The sequence below is a fragment of the Pelophylax lessonae genome (genome assembly GCF_965119305.1).
Source record: "Pelophylax lessonae genome assembly, chromosome: 1".
In the NCBI taxonomy this organism is placed as follows: Eukaryota; Metazoa; Chordata; class Amphibia; order Anura; family Ranidae; genus Pelophylax; species Pelophylax lessonae.
In genome coordinates this window covers 111494087-111513145 of record NC_138768.1, presented here as the reverse complement: position 1 = coordinate 111513145, position 19059 = coordinate 111494087, and the positions used below count along the sequence as shown (strand labels likewise).

Sequence of the window (19059 nt, the reverse complement as noted above, 5' to 3'; positions counted from 1 at the left end):
TGCTACCAAAGCTGGTCATAAGACAGTTCCAATCTCGGCTGATTCAGCAGGGACCAGCTGAAATTCGAACAATGTATTGGCAGGCTGATTGAACTCAAGTTGAGCCATCATATCCTTTAAGATACGTAAACATGCCACCCCTTTCATGTTTGCTAAAGTCCTCATCTACTACTGTCCTCCCCAGTGCCTTGCTATCCAAGTACGCTCTTATGCATGTTAGGAAGGAGCAGTGAAGACTACAGGTACTCTTGCACGAATGTCTTTAATAGCGTATGCATCTACAAGCAGGAAAGTGCCTTACATTGGCTATAGAAGCTTGACAGGTAACAGTATTACAGTTTTATCTTCTATTTGGTCTGGTGGTAAAACAGATTTACCACTTAGCTGCCATTAGATTTTTAAAATCTCGCAGCTTATAGTGTTTAATAGGATATGAGCCATAACAGGGTATAACATTTACAGCTATCATCCATAACTTTATGGCCACACACCTAATATCGAATAGGTCCCCACTAGACCTCTGAAGATACCAACATATAGCTTATTCCTGGCCACACACCTTACAATACAATCTACTTCAGATTTTCAGGATATATAGTGTGGATGCAATACATAACTTAACATTACATTTAAGTATTATTCAGTAAGGCTCTGCTCTGGCACTACATAGTTGTTGGTAAATCATAAAGGATATTGTACAATCAACAGCTTTATCGACAACTATGTTGTGTGAAGTTATGGCTTAAAATGTTCCTAAACCCAGGAGCCTGCATTCACTATATCTGATCTCCCATCGTACACAGAACAAGGAAATGCAATATTTCTTAGCAGTATATAGCAGTCTTGTGACTTCTATCAGTGTCCGCCAGAGCACTAGTTAAAGTTTGAAGGAGGAGTTTTCATTTTACTCTGACTGTCCTATGAGGCTGCATGGCTCCTGACCCTCGGTGTGGACAGTGCTGATTGGCCCTGTGCTGGACTCCAATTCCAGGAGACCTGATCGCTGTAATGGCCTCTGATTGGCTGTCAGAATAAAGCCAAAGACAGAAAAAAACAATAGTGTGTTAAAAATAAATAAATAATAAAGAAAAAATAAATAAAAAAAAAAACCTAGATCAAGGTTTGATCTAGGTCAGTTCCAGGATTAGTATTTGGGTCAAAGACAGTATATTTTGGTAGGATTAAAAAAAAAAAAAAAAAAAAAAAAATTGTATTGTCTGTTTTAGGTAGGATAGAAAAAAAAAAGCAAAATGCGCACTAATGTTACTAGGTCTGTACTGCAGGTACAAACAGCAAACATACACATATGTGGCATTGCTGTGATCGTCAAGAGCAGGAGAATTTATTTTGGGTTGTTCTTTGGTGGAAGGTTATGATAGGAACAAGAAATATACAGCTACATTTAAAAAGAATGTATATACTGTATATTTTTTTTACTATATTAGGCCAGTTTTCTTTTGAAAAAAAAAAAAAAAAAAAAAGAGCTATCCATTAACATTTGCCACCAAATAAAAGTCCAATTTGTCCTATAAAAAATGGTATAATCCACCTGGATGCACAAAGTAATTGTGATGATATGTACGGTTTTATGAACATGTCAAAGTTGCAAAATTGTGCTTAGGGGTTAATGACCTGGCTGGGCAGGCACAGCCTGAAAGATAGAGAGTCCCGGTCACCAGACCACTCATTTTAACAACAATCTTCCCATGAGATTTTATGCACATTCAACATGTTATTCAGGTTTTTTACCTGTAAAATCCTCCCTTGTGTAGGCACGCAAAAGCTCTGAGACTGTTGATGGGCACAGCCAGCTTGCATGTGATGGCAGTAGACCTAAATCTGTGATTTAAGTGATCCTCAGTCTATAGCGTTTTCCTTCACTCCTCTCAAGCTGCTACATAAAAGGCTATTTAGAGAGGTAAGGGGAGAGGGAGCTGGGCCAGCATAGAAACTCCCTGAGAGAAGAGGGCTATAATATGCAAGAAGAGAGGAGACTGTGCTAAAGAAACAATTCTTCAGAAGTAGTCACAATAGCCACTTTACAGGCACATTGCAAGTTTTTATTAAAAAAAAAAAAAATATATATATATGTATGGAAAGGAAATCCACTGCAAGTAAGCATTTAAATTTACTTGATTTTTCAGTGTATTAAACTGCAATTTTTGAAGTTGGTGACGAGATTTCTAAGTGCTCATTAAAATGCAGATTTGGAGGCACACAGAAAGGAGGAGAGGTGGAGGGCACGTATGAACCATTCTATTTCACAACCAGGACTGAACACAATATCAGAGGACGTAATAAACTGGAGTCCAAAGTTGGGATTTAAGCAGACCCTTCTGAATATTGTGCATGCTCTTTATCCCTCCAATGAGTGGTAGATGAACTAGGGCATACATTTATTTTTTAAGAGCCAGTGTCTACAGTAATAAAATGTTCTTCTTTCTAAATTAACTTTTGACATCAATGTTATGCTGAAGACCCAAAATACTGGGCTGCATACTCCTGCCAGCAGATTGTATACCTCTGTAGACCTTCAAGGTCTGTACTACATATTTACTGTCTGGTACTTTAAGAGAGCCACATGTTCCCTACTCCTTTTATACAGTGTCATCTCTATGCTTGTATGGCACATCCTAAAACAGAAAACAATACAGATGTTATAAATTATTTTACATAGAGGAACAAGGAATAGTTTTATTATTAAGTTAAGGCTGTGCATACTGGAAAAAAAAATAAAAAAAAGAAAGAACGAAAAAGAAAAAACAAGTCAGTATCGCCTTGATAAAGGCACGCAGGAGGTGTGCACAGCTAATTCATGTAATATCGCTATCTGTACAAACACGGATGAAATGCAGGCATGCAAGTAGCTTAAAACCGCACGGTCGCTTTCTGCAGCACGATGAAATCCCGTAATGAAACAAAACAAAAAAATGGTGTATACCCTTTAGTACACAGTATTAAACATATTTATTAAAAAACAAAATAAAAAAAAAAATAAAAAACACAAAACAAAAATAGACAAACCGAGAACTAAAACATGAATAAATGAAGGAATCTGGACAAAGTGCCTTGCAGCCCCTATTGATAGGTTTGTGCTGTCTGGGATTGACGCTTGTCTAGACGTCAGTGTAGTGGTCAGCCCAAAACAGGAATCCATTCAAGTGACAGAGGAGGACATTTCCACTGACAGTATAAAAATGTACTTAATGTTTCAAGTAATTGGGTTCATACGGCCATAGTTTGAGAATAAGGTTATTTTACAGTAGAAAGTTCTTAAGGTGATCCTTCATTAAAACCTTTCTTTAAAGGGCTCGGGGTCTCTTGGGGTTTATTTGTTTGCTGGCCTGCTCCTCCTCTTGTAAAGCAGATCGGAATGACTTCACTTTATCTAAAGGAAAAAAAAAAAAAACAGACAGTATTACCAAGCAGCATGTGGAATTAAAGGGGTTGATTTACTAAGGGTAAAAAGGTTTTTACTTTGCAAAGTAAATTAATTTAGACCAGGGGTCTCCAAACTTTTTAAACAAAGGGCTAGTTTAATGTCCTTCAGACTTTAGGAGGGCCAGTGGGACTAGAAAAAGGACTCGGGCTTGGTGATCATTGTGTCTATGGTTAAGAGGAGGAATGCTGCCCCATCGTTGGTGTCAGTGGCAGAAATGCTGCCCCATCGTTGGTATTAGTCGGAGAAATCGTGCCCCATCATTGGGTGTCAGTGGAAGGACTCGTGCCCCATCATCGGTGTCAGTGGAAGGACTCGTGCCCCATCATCGGTGTCAGTGGAAGGACTCGTGCCCCATCATCGGTGTCAGTGGAAGGACTCGTGCCCCATCATCGGTGTCAGTGGAAGGACTCGTGCCCCATCATCGGTGTCAGTGGAAGGACTCGTGCCCCATCATCGGTGTCAGTGGAAGGACTCGTGCCCCATCATCGGTGTCAGTGGAAGGACTCGTGCCCCATCATTGGTGTCAGTGGAAGGACTCGTGCCCCATCATTGGTGTCAGTGGAAGGACTCGTGCCCCATCATTGGTGTCAGTGGAAGGACTCGTGCCCCATCATTGGTGTCAGTGGAAGGACTCGTGCCCCATCATTGGTGTCAGTGGAAGGACTCGTGCCCCATCATTGGTGTCAGTGGAAGGACTCGTGCCCCATCATTGGTGTCAGTGGAAGGACTCGTGCCCCATCATTGGTGTCAGTGGAAGGACTCGTGCCCCATCATTGGTGTCAGTGGAAGGACTCGTGCCCCATCATTGGTGTCAGTGGAAGGACTCGTGCCCCATCATTGGTGTCAGTGGAAGGACTCGTGCCCCATCATTGGTGTCAGTGGAAGGACTCGTGCCCCATCATTGGTGTCAGTGGAAGGACTCGTGCCCCATCATTGGTGTCAGTGGAAGGACTCGTGCCCCATCATTGGTGTCAGTGGAAGGACTCGTGCCCCATCATCGGTGTCAGTGGAAGGAATCGTGCCCCATCATCAGTGTCAGTGGAAGGAATCGTGCCCCATCATCAGTGTCAGTGGAAGGAATCAGGCCCCATCATCAGTGTCAGTGTCAGAAATACTGCCCCATTGTTGGTATTAGTGGGAGGAATAGGTCAGTGGGTGAAATAGTGTTCCAACATTTATATCAGTGGCAGGAAGTATGGCTGATCACTGGGGTCAGTGGAAGGAATAGGGCCCCACTGTTGTCATCAATGAGAGGAATTATGCCACACTGCTGGTGTCGGTTGAAAGAATGGCGCTTCATCATTGGTATCAGTGGGAGCAAATAATGCCTTGAATCAATGAGAGGAATAGTGCCCCAGTATTCTCGGAGGCAAATTCCCTTGCAAAGTGAACAGACCACTTGCCTTTAGTAAATCAACTCCAAAGTGTATGTAAACCATAATGAAATATAACAAAACTTAATTTGCTACCATTTTGTCTGTCAAATATACCATTGAAAGCTTTTTGTATATCTGTTGATATCAAAAATTCAAAGCTGTCCTGTGTTTTGTGCACACTACTTTGTTATCTCAAAGAGTCTATTTAATTTATATAGGGTGGATTTGAGTAAATCAACAAAAGACAACTGGGAAGGCCTGACCCCACACAGTCCATAAAGGTCATCAGCCCACAAGACTTATGTGCCGAGATCATTTTTGGAAGATAAACATACATTCTTCTGTACTTGCAGGCTTTTAAAGGAAATCAACATCAAGATGTGAATGTTTTTCATATGGCTTTTCACCACTATTAGGGGTCTTTTTATAAAAAAAAAAAAAATGCTGTGCAAATGTCTGAAATATTCACACAGCTGTCACGAATATCCCCTGTAAGTTTTGTAATGTTTAATTATGATCGTCTCCTCCATACAGTGGCCATAACCCCATATTTTCCTGATTCAGGTATTTCTGGGAAAAACTGCAATATGACCAGATGATCATAGGAACTAAACATATTGCACAAATTACAGTAGTACACAATCTCTTTTACACCTTTACCAGCATCCCCTCTATTCTTTATACCATCCTAGTTAACTTATCTATCTGCTCTTTTGTAGGTATCCAGAGTATGTTCTGAATTAAAACAAGTTGCATCCAACAAGTGTAATCAGCACTTCTCAGCGTAAATTTTACACACCACATGCATTTTGCTGCCAGTTTTCCAACTTTGTGCACAATGCCAGAACCCCCACAAATGCACAGATGGAAATGAGCACTGAATGTGGTGATACACATATTCCTTGCTATCTTTTAAGGCTAGGTTCATACTAGGGCTGCAATGATTGTTGTTTAATTGATTAACCAAATGATATAAAAAAACAACAAGTGTGGTATCCAAGTTATTACATAATGAAAATGAAAAATAATAAAAAAAAAAAAAAGTTTATTCTTGAATATCTATATGCAGTGGTAAATATAAATAACCGACTACATGGTATGGGAATTAAATATTTACTCCACTCTGAGACTGACAGAAGAGATATTAATATTATTGGAGGATGAATTTGGTACATATCATCAGACTCAGAGATCAAAATTTGTATTTAATACAAATAGAAAAAAAGACCTAAAACATGGTTTTGAAGATTTTCAGACAGGACTGAAATATAATATTATGCATGACAGACTCCTTTGTCATAGGTAAGACAAAGACATAGGCAGCAACATGCTTTTTGTATCACCTGTCATGTTGCGTTGAAAAACAAATGGGATTTTTGACTTACCGTAAAATCCATTTCTCTGATTATCATTGACGGACACAGCTCCTGATCTCCTTAACCATTGGGTTAACTGCCCCCTATAGGAGTAGGACACTAGGCAGAAAAAAAGTCTAGCTACGCCTATGGGCAGTCCCAGGGGATTTACGCCTTCTCTCTGCTATAGGTACTCAGTTTTATTACAAGCAGTGTCAGAAGAATTACAACTCCACAGAGGGGAGGTGCTATGTCAAACATCAGAAAAGTGGATTTTAGGGCAAGTCAAAAATCCCATTTTCTCTTTCGTTCATTGATGGACACAGCTCCTGATCTTCTTAACCATTGGGGATGTCCAAAGCAGTGTTAAACATGAGGAGTGGGTACAGCAAAAAAAAATATTCCCAAGGCTAACTATAGCCAACCAGGCAACAGGAGCTTCAACCAAAACTGAAGCTCACCTGAAAAAAACAATACACCCTCAGAGGACCAGGTCCTCCAAACAGCAGCCTGCAAAACCTTGCGGCCAAAGGAAGCATCTGCAGATGCCAACATATCCACTTTACAGAACTTTGAGAAAGTGTGCACCAATGACCAGGTGGCTGCCTTGCAAACCTGCGTCACTGACGCCTGACAGCCCAGGAGGCATTGAGCACCAGAGTAGAGTGCACCTTGACAGGGAAAGGAGGAACCCGACCCTTGATGGAATAGGCCTGAATCACTTTCTGTCTGATCCATCTGGAAATAGTCGCAGAGGAAGTGGACAACCCTTTCCAAGGCTCATCTGTAAGCACAAATAAGAGAGTCTGATTTCCTAAAAGACTTTGTAGCTGCCAGGTACACCCTAATCGCCGGACCACGTCCAAGGCATGCAAAGCAATTACCTTCGGATGTTTTGGCCTGGGACACAGGGAAGGCAACACAATGTCTTCATTCAAATGAAAGTTAGAGACAACCTGAGGAAAGAACGACAGACGAACCACCTTATCACGGTAAACAACTAAGAAATGTGAAGCACAAGGTAACGACGCCAACTCAGACACTCTGTGCGTAGAGGTGAAAACCACCAAAAAGGCCACCTTCTGGGACAGTGTAAGCAGGGGAATTCCCTGAAGATTCTCAAAAGGAGGCTTCTGGAGGGCTGAGAGCACCAAATTGAGGTCCCAAGGGGGCACCAGAGACCGCACTGGAGGGGTCAAGTGCCTAACTCCCTGAAGAAAAGTATGCACCAATGAGTATGTGGCCAAGGGCCGTTGAAAGAAGACCGCTAAAGCAGACACCTGACCCTTGATAGTACTCAAGGCCAGTTTCTGCTCAACCCCTCGTTGAAGGAAGGTTAAGATCTGAACCATCGAAAAAAGAGTGAGGATGAACCCCAAGAGACTCACACCACGCAATTTAAGTCTTCCACGTACGATGGTAGATCTTCCTAGAAGTAGATTTCCTAGCTTTTAACAGAGTTGGAATCACTGACTCAGATAAACCTCGATCCATCAGCACCTGGCGTTCAACAGCCAAGCCGTCAAAACCAATGACTGTAAAGCAGGATGGAAGATCCTCCCTGAGAGCTTCCAAGGAACGTTGGCGACCAGCCACACCAGATCGGCGTACCAAGCCCGGGGCCACTAAGATGACCAGAATCCCTTCTGCCTCAATCCTGCATAGAAGTCTTGGCAAAAGTTTGAGAGGAGGGAAGGCATAAATCAGACTATACTGACCCCACGGGGCCACCAGCGCATCCTTGGCATCCGCCATAGGATCTCGTGACCGAGCCACAAACCTCTGAACCTTTCTATTGGAGCTGGGATGCCAACAGATCCAGCTCAGGGATGCCCCACCGGGGAGACAACTGATAAAAACCCCTCCGGACGAAGAGACCACTCCCCTTTGTCCAACACCTGCTGACTGAGGTAATCCACCTGCCAGTTTTCCAACCTAGGAATGTGTATGGCAGAAAGGGATGGAACGAACCGTCGACATAAGCCACGGCCGTGGCATTGTCTGATTGAATGCGCACTGGACATCCCTGAAGATGATACGTCCAATGTTCCAGGCACAGTCTGATTGCTTGGAAAACCAAGACATTGATCAGTAGTCTGGACTCCTCCAGTGTCCAGACTCCCTGAGCAGAAATTTTGCCACAGACCCCTCCCCAGACAGGCTGGCATCCGTGGTGACCACTGTCCAATACAAGGGGAGGAAGAATTTGCCCAGCCGAAGCACCAAAGAAGGAAGCCACCATATAAGGGACTCTCTTGTTCCCAGGCTCAGCCGGATCGGATTGTTCAAAGACTGCAGATTCTTGTCCCATTTGGCCAGAATCTCCCTTGTAGGGACCTCGTATTGAACTGTGCAAACGGAACCGCCTCGAATGTAGACACCATCAGGCAAAGCACCCAAATGCAAGTCCAGAGGGATTTTTCGTCCCGGAGGAGTCTTCCCCCTACCGATAAATGTCTTGGAACTGAGAGCGATCAGACTATGTTTGCTCCGTTGGTCGGATTGTCTTCGGGACCGCCCTGTGCGTGTGCACACAGAAAACGCAACTCCGCGATTGCGAATCGGAGGTACCTCTGATGACCTTCGTAAATGGGGATGTGTAAATACGCATCCTTGAGGTCGATGGAAGCCAGGAAATCTCCCGGACTCAGGGAGGTCACCACCGATCTGAGGGATTCCATGCGGAACTTTGAACCCACACGAAGCGGTTCAGAAACTTTAAGTCCAGAATTGGACGCACCTTGCCCTCCTTTCTGGGCACCGTGAACAGATTAGAGTAAAACCCCCTGGGTGAGGAGATCCTGAACCCCCCGTTGGAGATCTTGGAAACGATCTGGGGTCAAATGAAGATTTGAGGGAAAGAATCTGTCTGCTGGGCGTGACCGAAATTAGATCTTGTACCCTGACCGAATGAGTTCCTGAAACCATCTGTCCTGAATCCTGGCCAGCCAAGGTTCGGGAAAAACAGCGCAGACGTCCCCCCACCCCTGAAACGGGTGAGGGCGCCCCTTCGGGTTGAGGCGGACTGGGCAGCCGTGCCAGTGTGGGCGGCTTTTGACTTGCCCGTCCAAGGCTTCTTCTGGCCACCAGAGGCCTTGAAGGATTTGCCCTTGTCTTGTGCCTTGAAGGCACAAAAGGACCCCTGGTTAGGTTTAAAGGAAGGGCCCGCTTACCGCGGAAAGACTTGCCCCTGGACACCTGGGGCAGCAGCGTACCTTTACCCCCAGTGACCCCCTTCACCAATTCGTCCCCAAAAGGCGATTCCCTGCATAAGGGATATCAGACACCGTCTTCTTGGAAGACTGGTCGGCCGACCAGCTTTTCAACCACACGATGCGACGGATCGTCACTGCAGATAAGCGTGAGACTAAAGGGGCCTCATCCAAGGCCACGTCACAGGTATAAAACCGCCTGAATAATTTGGTCCACCATCTCCAGAGTAGCAGGAGGGGCGGAATCAGCCACAAGGGTGCGTCTTAGCACCTTAGTCCACTCCACCACAGCCTGAGAGACCCTTACTGAGTCGAAACACGGGTTTTATCAAGGAACCTGGCACCAGATAGGAGTGGCGGGTAAGAGACTCCACCCGTCTATCCGCCGGGTCTTTAAACACTGGAGAATCCTCCGCGGGCATCAAAGTGGCTTTATTTAATCTGGACACAGTGTGGTCTACCTTAGGGGCCCACAATCCAGCGCGAATCCACCGGAGACGCAAAGGGATAACGGTACTGAAAACGCTTAGGCACCACAAAATTGCGCTTTAAATTGCGCCGCAGGTCCTCGATTGGCAAGGAACTCCCCCCACCCCCTAGACGGGTGAGGAAGCACCTTCAGGCCGAGTAGGCCTTGTCCGCAGGTCTGGAAAAAACAATCTCATGTTCTCCAGAGCAGGGTCGTTTGGAACCACACGCGGAAGTCTGGAAGGACTTCGCCACATCGACCCTCCCTGAGGGACAAAAACTGTTTGCGAGGTGAAAGGGAAGAACCCCGACTGCGACAAAGGCCCTTACCCTTGTAAGCCTGTGTAAGAAAACACTCCTCCCCCCCATGAGACCCTTATATAATATCATCCAGGGCAGTGCCAAACAGGCGATCCCCCGAAAAGGGAGATCCATTAAGACCGTCTTAGAAGTTTGATCCGCAGAACAACACTTCGGTCAAGTAGACGCTGGACAACCACCGCCGAAAACGACAAGGTGACCCATACAAGGGAACCTCCACCAGCGTGGTTTCGCAAACAAATTGCAGCCCCTGCACCACCTGGTACAACAGCTCCCCCAGGGCAAGAGGGACATGCCCCACACCAAGTCACGGCGGTGGAGGAACTCCGCCCATCAGGCAGAGTCTGCGTGGCAAGGGCATACCAACACTGTTCCCTTGTGCAGACTACGCCAGGGAGTACAAATTGCAGGCCACAGCCTGCGCCATCCTATCCCCCAAGTCCTTAAAGGACGGGGATTCCTCCACCGGAACAATGGTAGTCCCATTAAGCTACAGACGGTATGTCCACCAAAGGCGGAACAGCCCTCTGCACCAGAGACTCCCCAAAAGGGCAACGTCTAACGTCCCCTCCTACATGAGCAGCCAGCAAAAATAGCAGCTCCAGATGGCATTTAAGTGCCAGATGCCACCTGCGCCCCAGCCGCGACTCCCAAATTGCAGGGTGTCACGCACCGAAAACAGTGGTGGAGAGGGGGGGGGGGGTCGCAACAGGACAGAGGGAAAGCCAGAAGTGTGAGGGTCCGACCATCCCAGAGAGAGGGTCCGCGTCCACCCCAAAATCCGCCAGGGAGGGGGGGGGGGGTAACGTTTACTCACCATGCCGAGAACACAGGCGGGCGCCATCTCTTGACAGGACCCCATGCTACCGGAGTAGGGGGGCTGTCGGCCTAATGGAAACGCTGCGACATAAGCCCAGACCCTGTCGTGTGCATCCTGGCGAGACGTTTAACTCGTGGGGGCAGTCCCCGTCCAGTGGGACTATGTCGCGGCCGACCCAGCACGGAACTAATGTCTGCATGCACTCGCTGGACAGACTCGGGTGACCACTGGATATGGTGGTCCAGTCTGTCGCTCAGTCCAATATAATTGCTTGAAGATCTCACAGGACAAAAAGTTCCAGAGAAAAAAAGGCTAGCTAAAAAAAAATCTACATAAAAAAAATATGACTATGCCTATAGGGCAGTCCTAGCGGGTATAATCCCACTTCCTGCTATAGGACTTCAGTTTTGTAACAAGCAGTGTCAGAATACGTAACCCAACTCAACAGAGGGGTGGGTGCTGTGTCCGTCAATGAACATCAGAGAAAAGGATTTTACAATAAGACAAAAATCCAGTTTTCTCTTTTGTTTACTGACAGACACCGCTCCATTTCTTCTTTGACCCTTGGGACGTCCCAAAGCAGTGACAACATGAGGGGTAGGAAAACACGGCAATACACAATTCCCAAAAGGGCTAAACCTAGCCAACCAGGTAAACCAGGAGCTCAATCAGGAATAACGAGCTCACCAACCAGAACAAAATACGCCCTCAAAAGGCAGGAGCCTCTGCAACCACAGCCTGCAAAACTTTGCGTCTGAATGCAGCATCCGCAGATGTGAGTACATCCACTTTGTAAAACTTTGTGAATGTATGCACAGACGACCATGTGGCCGCCTTGCACACCTGGACCACTAAAGCCTGATGACGGAAGGCCCAGGAGACACTAAGTGCCCTTGTAGAACTTTAACAGGGAAAGGATGAACCTGACCCCTGATAGAATAGGCCTGCATCACTGTCTGCCTGATCCATCTGGAAATGGTCGCAGCAGATGCGGCCTGCCCCTTAGGAGATCCATCTGTAAGGAAAAACAAGGAATCCGATTTCAAAATCGACTCGGCCGCCACCAGGTACACCCTGATTGCCCGAACCACATCCAGGGAATGTAAAGCAATTTCTTTAGGATGTTTCGGCTTGGGGCACAAGAAGTGCAACACCTTAGGAAGGAATGACTGACAGGGACGCAGAACCACTTTGTCCCTGTGAACCACCAGGTAAGGTGGCCGACAGGACAACGCAGCCAGCTCTGACACCCTGCATGCAGAAGTTATAGCCACGAAGGCGGCAACCTTCTATGACAGAGTAAGCAGAGGAAGTTCACGATTATTTTTCAAAAGGCGGTTTTTGAAGAACCGACCAGATTGAGGTCCCACGGAGATACCAGGGACCTTACCATAAGAGCCAAGTGACAAACCCCCTGGACGAAAGTGTGAACCAAAGAATTTGCAGCCAACTGCAAACTCAATGATAAATCTTCCTAGAAGTAGATTTTTTAGCTTTTAAGTGTAGGAATCACCGAATCCGACAACCCTCTATCCTTCAGTGCCTGGCTTTCAAAAGCCAGGCAGTTAAAGACAGCGACCGTAAAGCAGGATGGAAGATCGGCCCTTGAGACAAAAGATATTCTCTGAGAGGGGTCTCCAAGGAGCATCGGCTACCAGCCTTACAAGGCCTGTGTATTAAGACCAGCGAGACCAGGCTGGAGCCACCAGAATGACTGGAATCCCTTCTGCCTTAATTCTGAACAGAAGTCTCGGCAAAAGCTGTAGTGGAGGAAAAGCGATACTGACCCCAAGAGCCACCAGAGCGTTGGCGGGGTCGGCCAAAGGATCCTGAACCTTCTGGTTGAGACGAGAGGCCAACATGTCCACATTGGTAGTCCCCCCCCTGGAGACAGTTGTTGAAAAACTTCCGGGTGAAGAGACCATTCACTTGGCTCCAACGCCTGTCTACTGAGGTAATCCATCTGCTAATTTTTTCAGCCCTGGAATGTGCACAGCAGAGAGGGCTGGAACATATCGTTCTGCCCACTTTAGAATTTTGGCTACTTCTCTGGCCGCTAGGGCACTTTTGGTGCCCCCTTGATGATTGACATATGCCACAGCCATGGCATTGTGCGATTGAATCCTTACCAGACACCCCTGCAGTCGATTTGTCCACAGGGTCAGGCAAAGTCTGATCACCCGAACCTCCAGGATATTGATCGACAGACTGGAGTCCTCCCAAGTCCAAACCCCTCTAGCCAAATCTTTGCCCAAGACCCCTTACCACCTGGACAGGCTGGCGTCCGTGGAAACCACTGTTTAGTATAGGGGGAGAAAGGACTTCCCTTGTCAAAGCGCTGGGGAAGGGAGCCACCAAATTAAGGTTCCCCGGCTTAACAGGATCAAACTGTCCAGAGATTGAGGATTCTTGTCCCATTTGGCAAGAATCTCCTTTTGGAGACTGAGTATGGAACTGTATGGAACAGTATAAACAACTGAGCAAATGGAACCACCTCGAAGGTGGAGACCATCAAGCCCAGCACCTGCATGATGCAAGTTCTGAGAGATGACCGACGGTTGGACAACAGGAGCCGAATCACATGCTGCAACTTCAGCAGTTTCGCCTCTAGAAGAAACACCCTGGTTGAGGCTGAATCCAAAGTCAGGCTTAGGTAGTCCAGGTTGTTGGACGGAATCCGAGCTGATTTCTGAAAATTCAGTTTCCAGCCGAACTCTTGCAGAGTTCGCACAGTGATGTCCATATTGTCTTTTAAGACAGATGGAGACTCTGCCCGCGGAAGGAGATCGTCCAGGTACCCCAGTACTGCGATCCCCTTCTGCTTGAGCAAGGCTAACACCTGGGCGAACACTTTTGTGAACACCCGAGGAGCTGAGGCGAGACCAAAGGGTAACGCCACTAATTTATAATGCTCCTCTCCCATGACAAAGTGAAGAAAACGCTGGTGCCCGACATATATTGGGATATGAAGGTAAGCGTCCTTGATATCGGTAGAGGCCAGCAAATCCCCATGATGAAGGGATGCCACTGCCGTTTCGGGAATCCCCACTGACTTGTGACAATCTTGTCAAAATAGGCAGGAACACCTTAGTCACCTTGGATGGTCTCCGTGTAGTAAATTGCATCGACGCAGCATTAGCTGTGTCCTCCAATTTTAAAGTTTCCTGCACTGATAAAATCAGTGCCTCCACAAGCACCTTTTCATGCGTGGTTGTAGTGGAAGAGGATTCATCCTCACTGTCAGGGCACTCTCAGGGTACTCAGGGTGCGTGGACGCAGACCTGGTGTGTTGACTCGCGTCCGCAGCAGCCAAATCCACCTCAGAATCTGAGGAGGCAGAGGATACAGGTGAAGGCGGGGGGCGCTTCTAGCTAGGCTGGTTTTGAAGGACTGTATCAAACTTTGGAAACTAGTGACTGCAGGACTGCCGTCATTGCCGCCACGGCAATCTGAGACCCAGAGGGTCCCGCAGCTTCCAAGAGTGGGTCAGGTGGTGACACATGCTCTAGGGACTCCATTTTTAACCTGGGGCCCACCCGCAATATGTGAAAAATATTTGCTAAAATAATCTCCCCCACCGCAGTAGCAGTGGTACTACGAGTCACAGCGCACCAGCGGGGCTGCTACAGCAGAAAGAGGGAGCTGCACCCTGTAGGGACTCACCACAACCAACCACCCAGAGCGAATTGCTGCTTGCCATGCGGTGATCAGAGAGAAAGAGGAAGGTGCTGTCACTGCCACTAGAAGCCCACTGCCGCATTACAGCTCCACAGACTACAAGAAAATGGCCGCTGCATCGATTGCAATGGGAAACTCCGAAAACATGGCCGCCGGACTACATAAACATGGCTGCTGGAGCTTCAGCACAGCCGTCCACAAAAAAATGGTGACGCAGCCAGAACACCCAATGGCCCTTCAGGTACCAGTAGCCACCAGGGGGGCTCCAACAGGGACCCCACCCAGACATTTGCCACATAATGTTATTGTGAGCCGCTGACGGCACGCTCCCTCCCCCCTCCAGCCCAACACCGCATGACACCCTGTACATGAAAATAGCCTCGCCGCCCCGGGGAGGGGGGTAGGTGAGGGTGACATGTGCAGGGTGACCCCACCAGCGAGGGGAAAGGGGGGGAATAACATGTGGGAAGGAAGGGCACATAGGAGGCCTACCAACCCGAGGAAAGGCCCTGCGTCCACCCCAACATTTCCTCAGAGGGGGAGACGGAGAAGACACTACTCACCACACCTGGGAACCGAGCTGGCACCACTCCGGGCAGTCCACCGCAACATCTTGGAATGGGGGTGCTGTGGGCCAGAGGTACATGACCAGTGTCGTGACCAGGATTATGCGTCCTCGCGAGGTGTTTCACTCGCTGGCCAGCCCCCACCCAGTGGGGCTATGTCGCGGCCTACCTAGTGCGGAGCTAAAGTTGGGTCGCTGGCCAGACTGGGAAGACCGTAAGGATTTAGGTCCAGTGCATCCCCGTCCGGCGGTTGATTTTAGTTCTCACAGGAACAGAAAATAATAAAAGGAAAAAAAATTCAGTTTATAAAGGAAAAAAATTCCAGGACCAGAGATCCCAGCAAGGAACTAGGTCCTTACTCCTCACTAGGCAGAAAAACTGTAGTCCTAAAGCAGGAAGTGGGAATATACTCCCTAGGACTGCCCTATAGGCGTAGTCAAATTTGTTTCCGCCTAGTGTCCTACTCCTATGGAGAGCAGCATAACCCAAGGGTCAAAGATGATATGGAGCTGTGTCTGTCAATGAACAAAAGAGAAAAAAGCTTTTAATACACTATGAGAGCTTTTCCCGTCCTATTTTTTTTTTGGCAGGGCACTGCTATATATTTGTGGTGCTGGGTGTCCTTTGAAATCAGGCTGGCGGGCAGTGAGCTGTACACGGAAAGCGAGATCCATGCAGCCTGGGATGATCTAGACATGCTTTCTGCCTCTGATTGGAGCTATAAATCTCGACTGGTGGGGAGGGAGTGGTGCACAGAATTGGGGATCCATCCAGCTCAGGACAACTCATACATGCCGTTTGCCTCTGATTGGGGCTATACATTTTGGTAAGCACTATATTTGGGTTAAAGAAGTTTCAGTGCATCTTTCTTTTAAATTGTTTAATCGGTGGATAAATACTTATCACTGTAATGGACAATCTTTGCTGAGCCTTTGATGGAAACCTTTTTCTTCGGCACCATTTTATGTGTTTCATGATTTATTTTAGAATAATGTAATTTGGGTTCCACATATGGTTTCCTTGCTATAGTTGCATTGTTTGCACTGTGCATTACCTTGTTATCGTTTATGGTTTACTTTTAGACGCTGCATTTAGCTGATATCGGTTAGCAAGTTGCATATATCAATACCTTGCAAGTCACTTCACTACCTATCAGCATAGACTTTGATAATTACACAAGAGTGGCTTTGTTACCATATTTTTCAAAGTAAAAATTATCTATTTCAACTATATATTCAGCCGAGCTGTCTGGATGAAGTTCCTTTTATTATGTAACAAATTACAAAACAATATCTTTGTGGCTATTTTGCCACAATCAGCCCATGTCACTGCAGTGTACATACCTCTTAACTCAGCCAGAATGTCAATCTTTTGCTCAAGGATTGCTTCCAGCTGTGTAGCATATGAATCCACATCATAGTCTACCTCCTCTGTCATCTCTAGCAGAGCCTTTTCATCTTCCAGCCACCGGATGGACTCCTGTTGAGACAAAACAACTTCTAAATCGAAATAGATTTTCCTGGGGGCCCAGGACTGGAGGACCAAGAGAAGAAAAACTTGACTTCAGTATACTAACTCAATCGCTTTCCAGAGGCAAGTTCAAATATGGAAGTTTAATCAGGCTAAATAAATCACAAAATGGATTGGGACACTTTTTTGAACTATATAAATCACCATCAAAAGGTCAATGTCTGACACTAGCGCACCCTTTTAGACTTTTAAGAGACAGTGGGACCTATGAAACTTCCAGGGGATCCAGTAGTGCAATATCAAAAGGAATTGAAGACCTTGTTAGATGTGGCCTTTAGGAAATAAAGTACTCAAAGATGAATGCTACTTCCTGTATTAAAAAATATACAACCACGCCCTATGTTCATCATACCCCTAAGATTCATAAGGACAATAAAATAAAATCCTCCCGGAAGACCTATTATAGTGGCCATTGATAGCCTTACCAGCAACCATATGTTGGATATATTATCTAACTATACATGGCAGAAAGGGTACCGACGGCTCTCATTAGATGTGACATTGTTGTATACTTCTATTAAACAGGAGTTTGGCCTATTAGCTATACAACATTTTATATGTAAGGAGCAACAATTTCACTACAAACAAGCCCAATTCCTAAACGATAGCATTGAATATGCCCTAACTCATAACTACGCCTCATTTATGGGCAAGCACTAAAGACAAATGCAGGGCACTGCCATGGGTGCCAGGTCCGCACCTAGCTATGCAAATCTTTTTATGGGCTATTGGGAACACCAATAAATCTGATCCCATAACCCCTTTGGTGCGAACCTGGTCCTGTATGCCAGGTATATTGATGATGTTCTGATCATATGGAATGGTACCGATGCTGAACTTGAGAGCTTTTGGACCACTGTCAAAACCACCCATATGGTATCCGCTTCACCCATGTTCTAGATAGCAGTACTTTGATTTTCTGGATCTAGAGCTGAGGTTAGAGTCAGACGGGTCCATGCTTTCCAAGACACATTTTAAGCCCAGCGCAGGTAATTTATACCCGCATGCCAAAAGCAATCACCACCCGCGTTGGATCAATAATGTACCTTTTAGGCAATTTTGTAGACTTAAGTTGACTTGCACTCTCAAACGAGATTACATGGAACAGGGAACTATCCCTAAAAGGAAATTCAAGGATAAGGGCTACCTGGATACCCACATAGAAGAGGCGTACAAAAAATACCTACTCCTATAGGAAAGTTTGAATATCAATAGGAATACTCACAACTACAACAAACATCGAGAGAGTAGTCAGATCCCTAGGAAGCATGGAACACAAAAGATCAATTTCTGCACCCGGTTTAACAAGGTCTGGCAAATGCAGCGGATTTTACATAAGCACAGGGATATCCTCAAAAAGGATTCAATCCTAGGCAGCCAGATCCCAGACAAGCCCAGCTTCATCTATAAAATCCCAGAGACCTAAGAAGTATAGTCGCTCCCAGTAGAATACAAAAACCTAAAAAAATCCCCCAACGGACAACTGAACCAATGGTCTTCACTTTTTGACTAGAAGCTACAAGTGTGGGGTTAGAAACTGCGGCACGTGTAGCTTTATGTGGCATTGTAAGCGGGATGTACTGGGAACTGATGACAAAACACACTGTATCAAACAATTCATTACCTGTGGGACCTCATTTGTTATATATGCATTTTATGCCCCTGTGGTTTATTGTACGTCTGCCAGACATCACGTCCACTTAGGGTTCACATTTGCGAACACAAATGCAGTATTAATAATGGGAGAAACAAATATTCTGTCCCCTGACATTTTAAAGAAAAACAGGATCTCACGGGTATGCGATTTTTTGGTATTGAAGCTATCTCTGATGAACTAGACAGGGGGAGGCGATATCAGAAACTGTGTAAAAGAGAAAGCTTCTGGATCTTCATCCTTGGCAGTCTGACGCCTAAAGGGTTGAATGAAGATTTGGAAGTACACAATTTGGTAAATTAGCTTTAGGTCTCTAGGATTAAAATATATCAGTGATAAAAGCTAGATTTTATGCCCTTCATGCATCAGGGTGGCTAGTACCCATCCTCAATGGTATACTGTCCTCATTCTCCCTAACAATAGTGCCAATAGGATTTCTAGTAGGGCATGCAACTCTTTATATATTGTGTGTGTGTGTATATATGTACATATATCAGCAATTCAGCAATACAGTCTAGACATTGTGGCAAATTACTATTCTAGCTGGAAACGGCAGATTTTTAATGGAATATCTACATAGGTGTACAGAGGCCCATACATTGTGTTAGCTAAACATGTTAAAAGGCTAATTGTTACA

General features: G+C 46.0%; 1 protein-coding gene across 4 annotated transcripts in view; it reads right to left on the bottom strand.

The window, feature by feature from the left end:
• Positions 1-2503: 2503 nt before the first annotated feature.
• KIF2A (kinesin family member 2A) overlaps positions 2504-19059 on the bottom strand; it is a 181947-nt gene continuing 165391 nt past the window's right edge. The window contains exons 20-21 of one of the 4 annotated variants that reach the window (XM_082243440.1): positions 16582-16717; positions 2504-3388 (exon numbers count right to left, since the gene is read on the bottom strand). In XM_082243440.1, coding sequence (XP_082099566.1) covers positions 3303-3388; positions 16582-16717 — 222 coding nt within the window. In that variant the 3' untranslated portion in view covers positions 2504-3302. The remainder of the gene's footprint in view (positions 3389-16581; positions 16718-19059) is intronic. The other 3 variants (XM_082243439.1, XM_082243442.1, XM_082243441.1) reach the window with 3 other exon arrangements.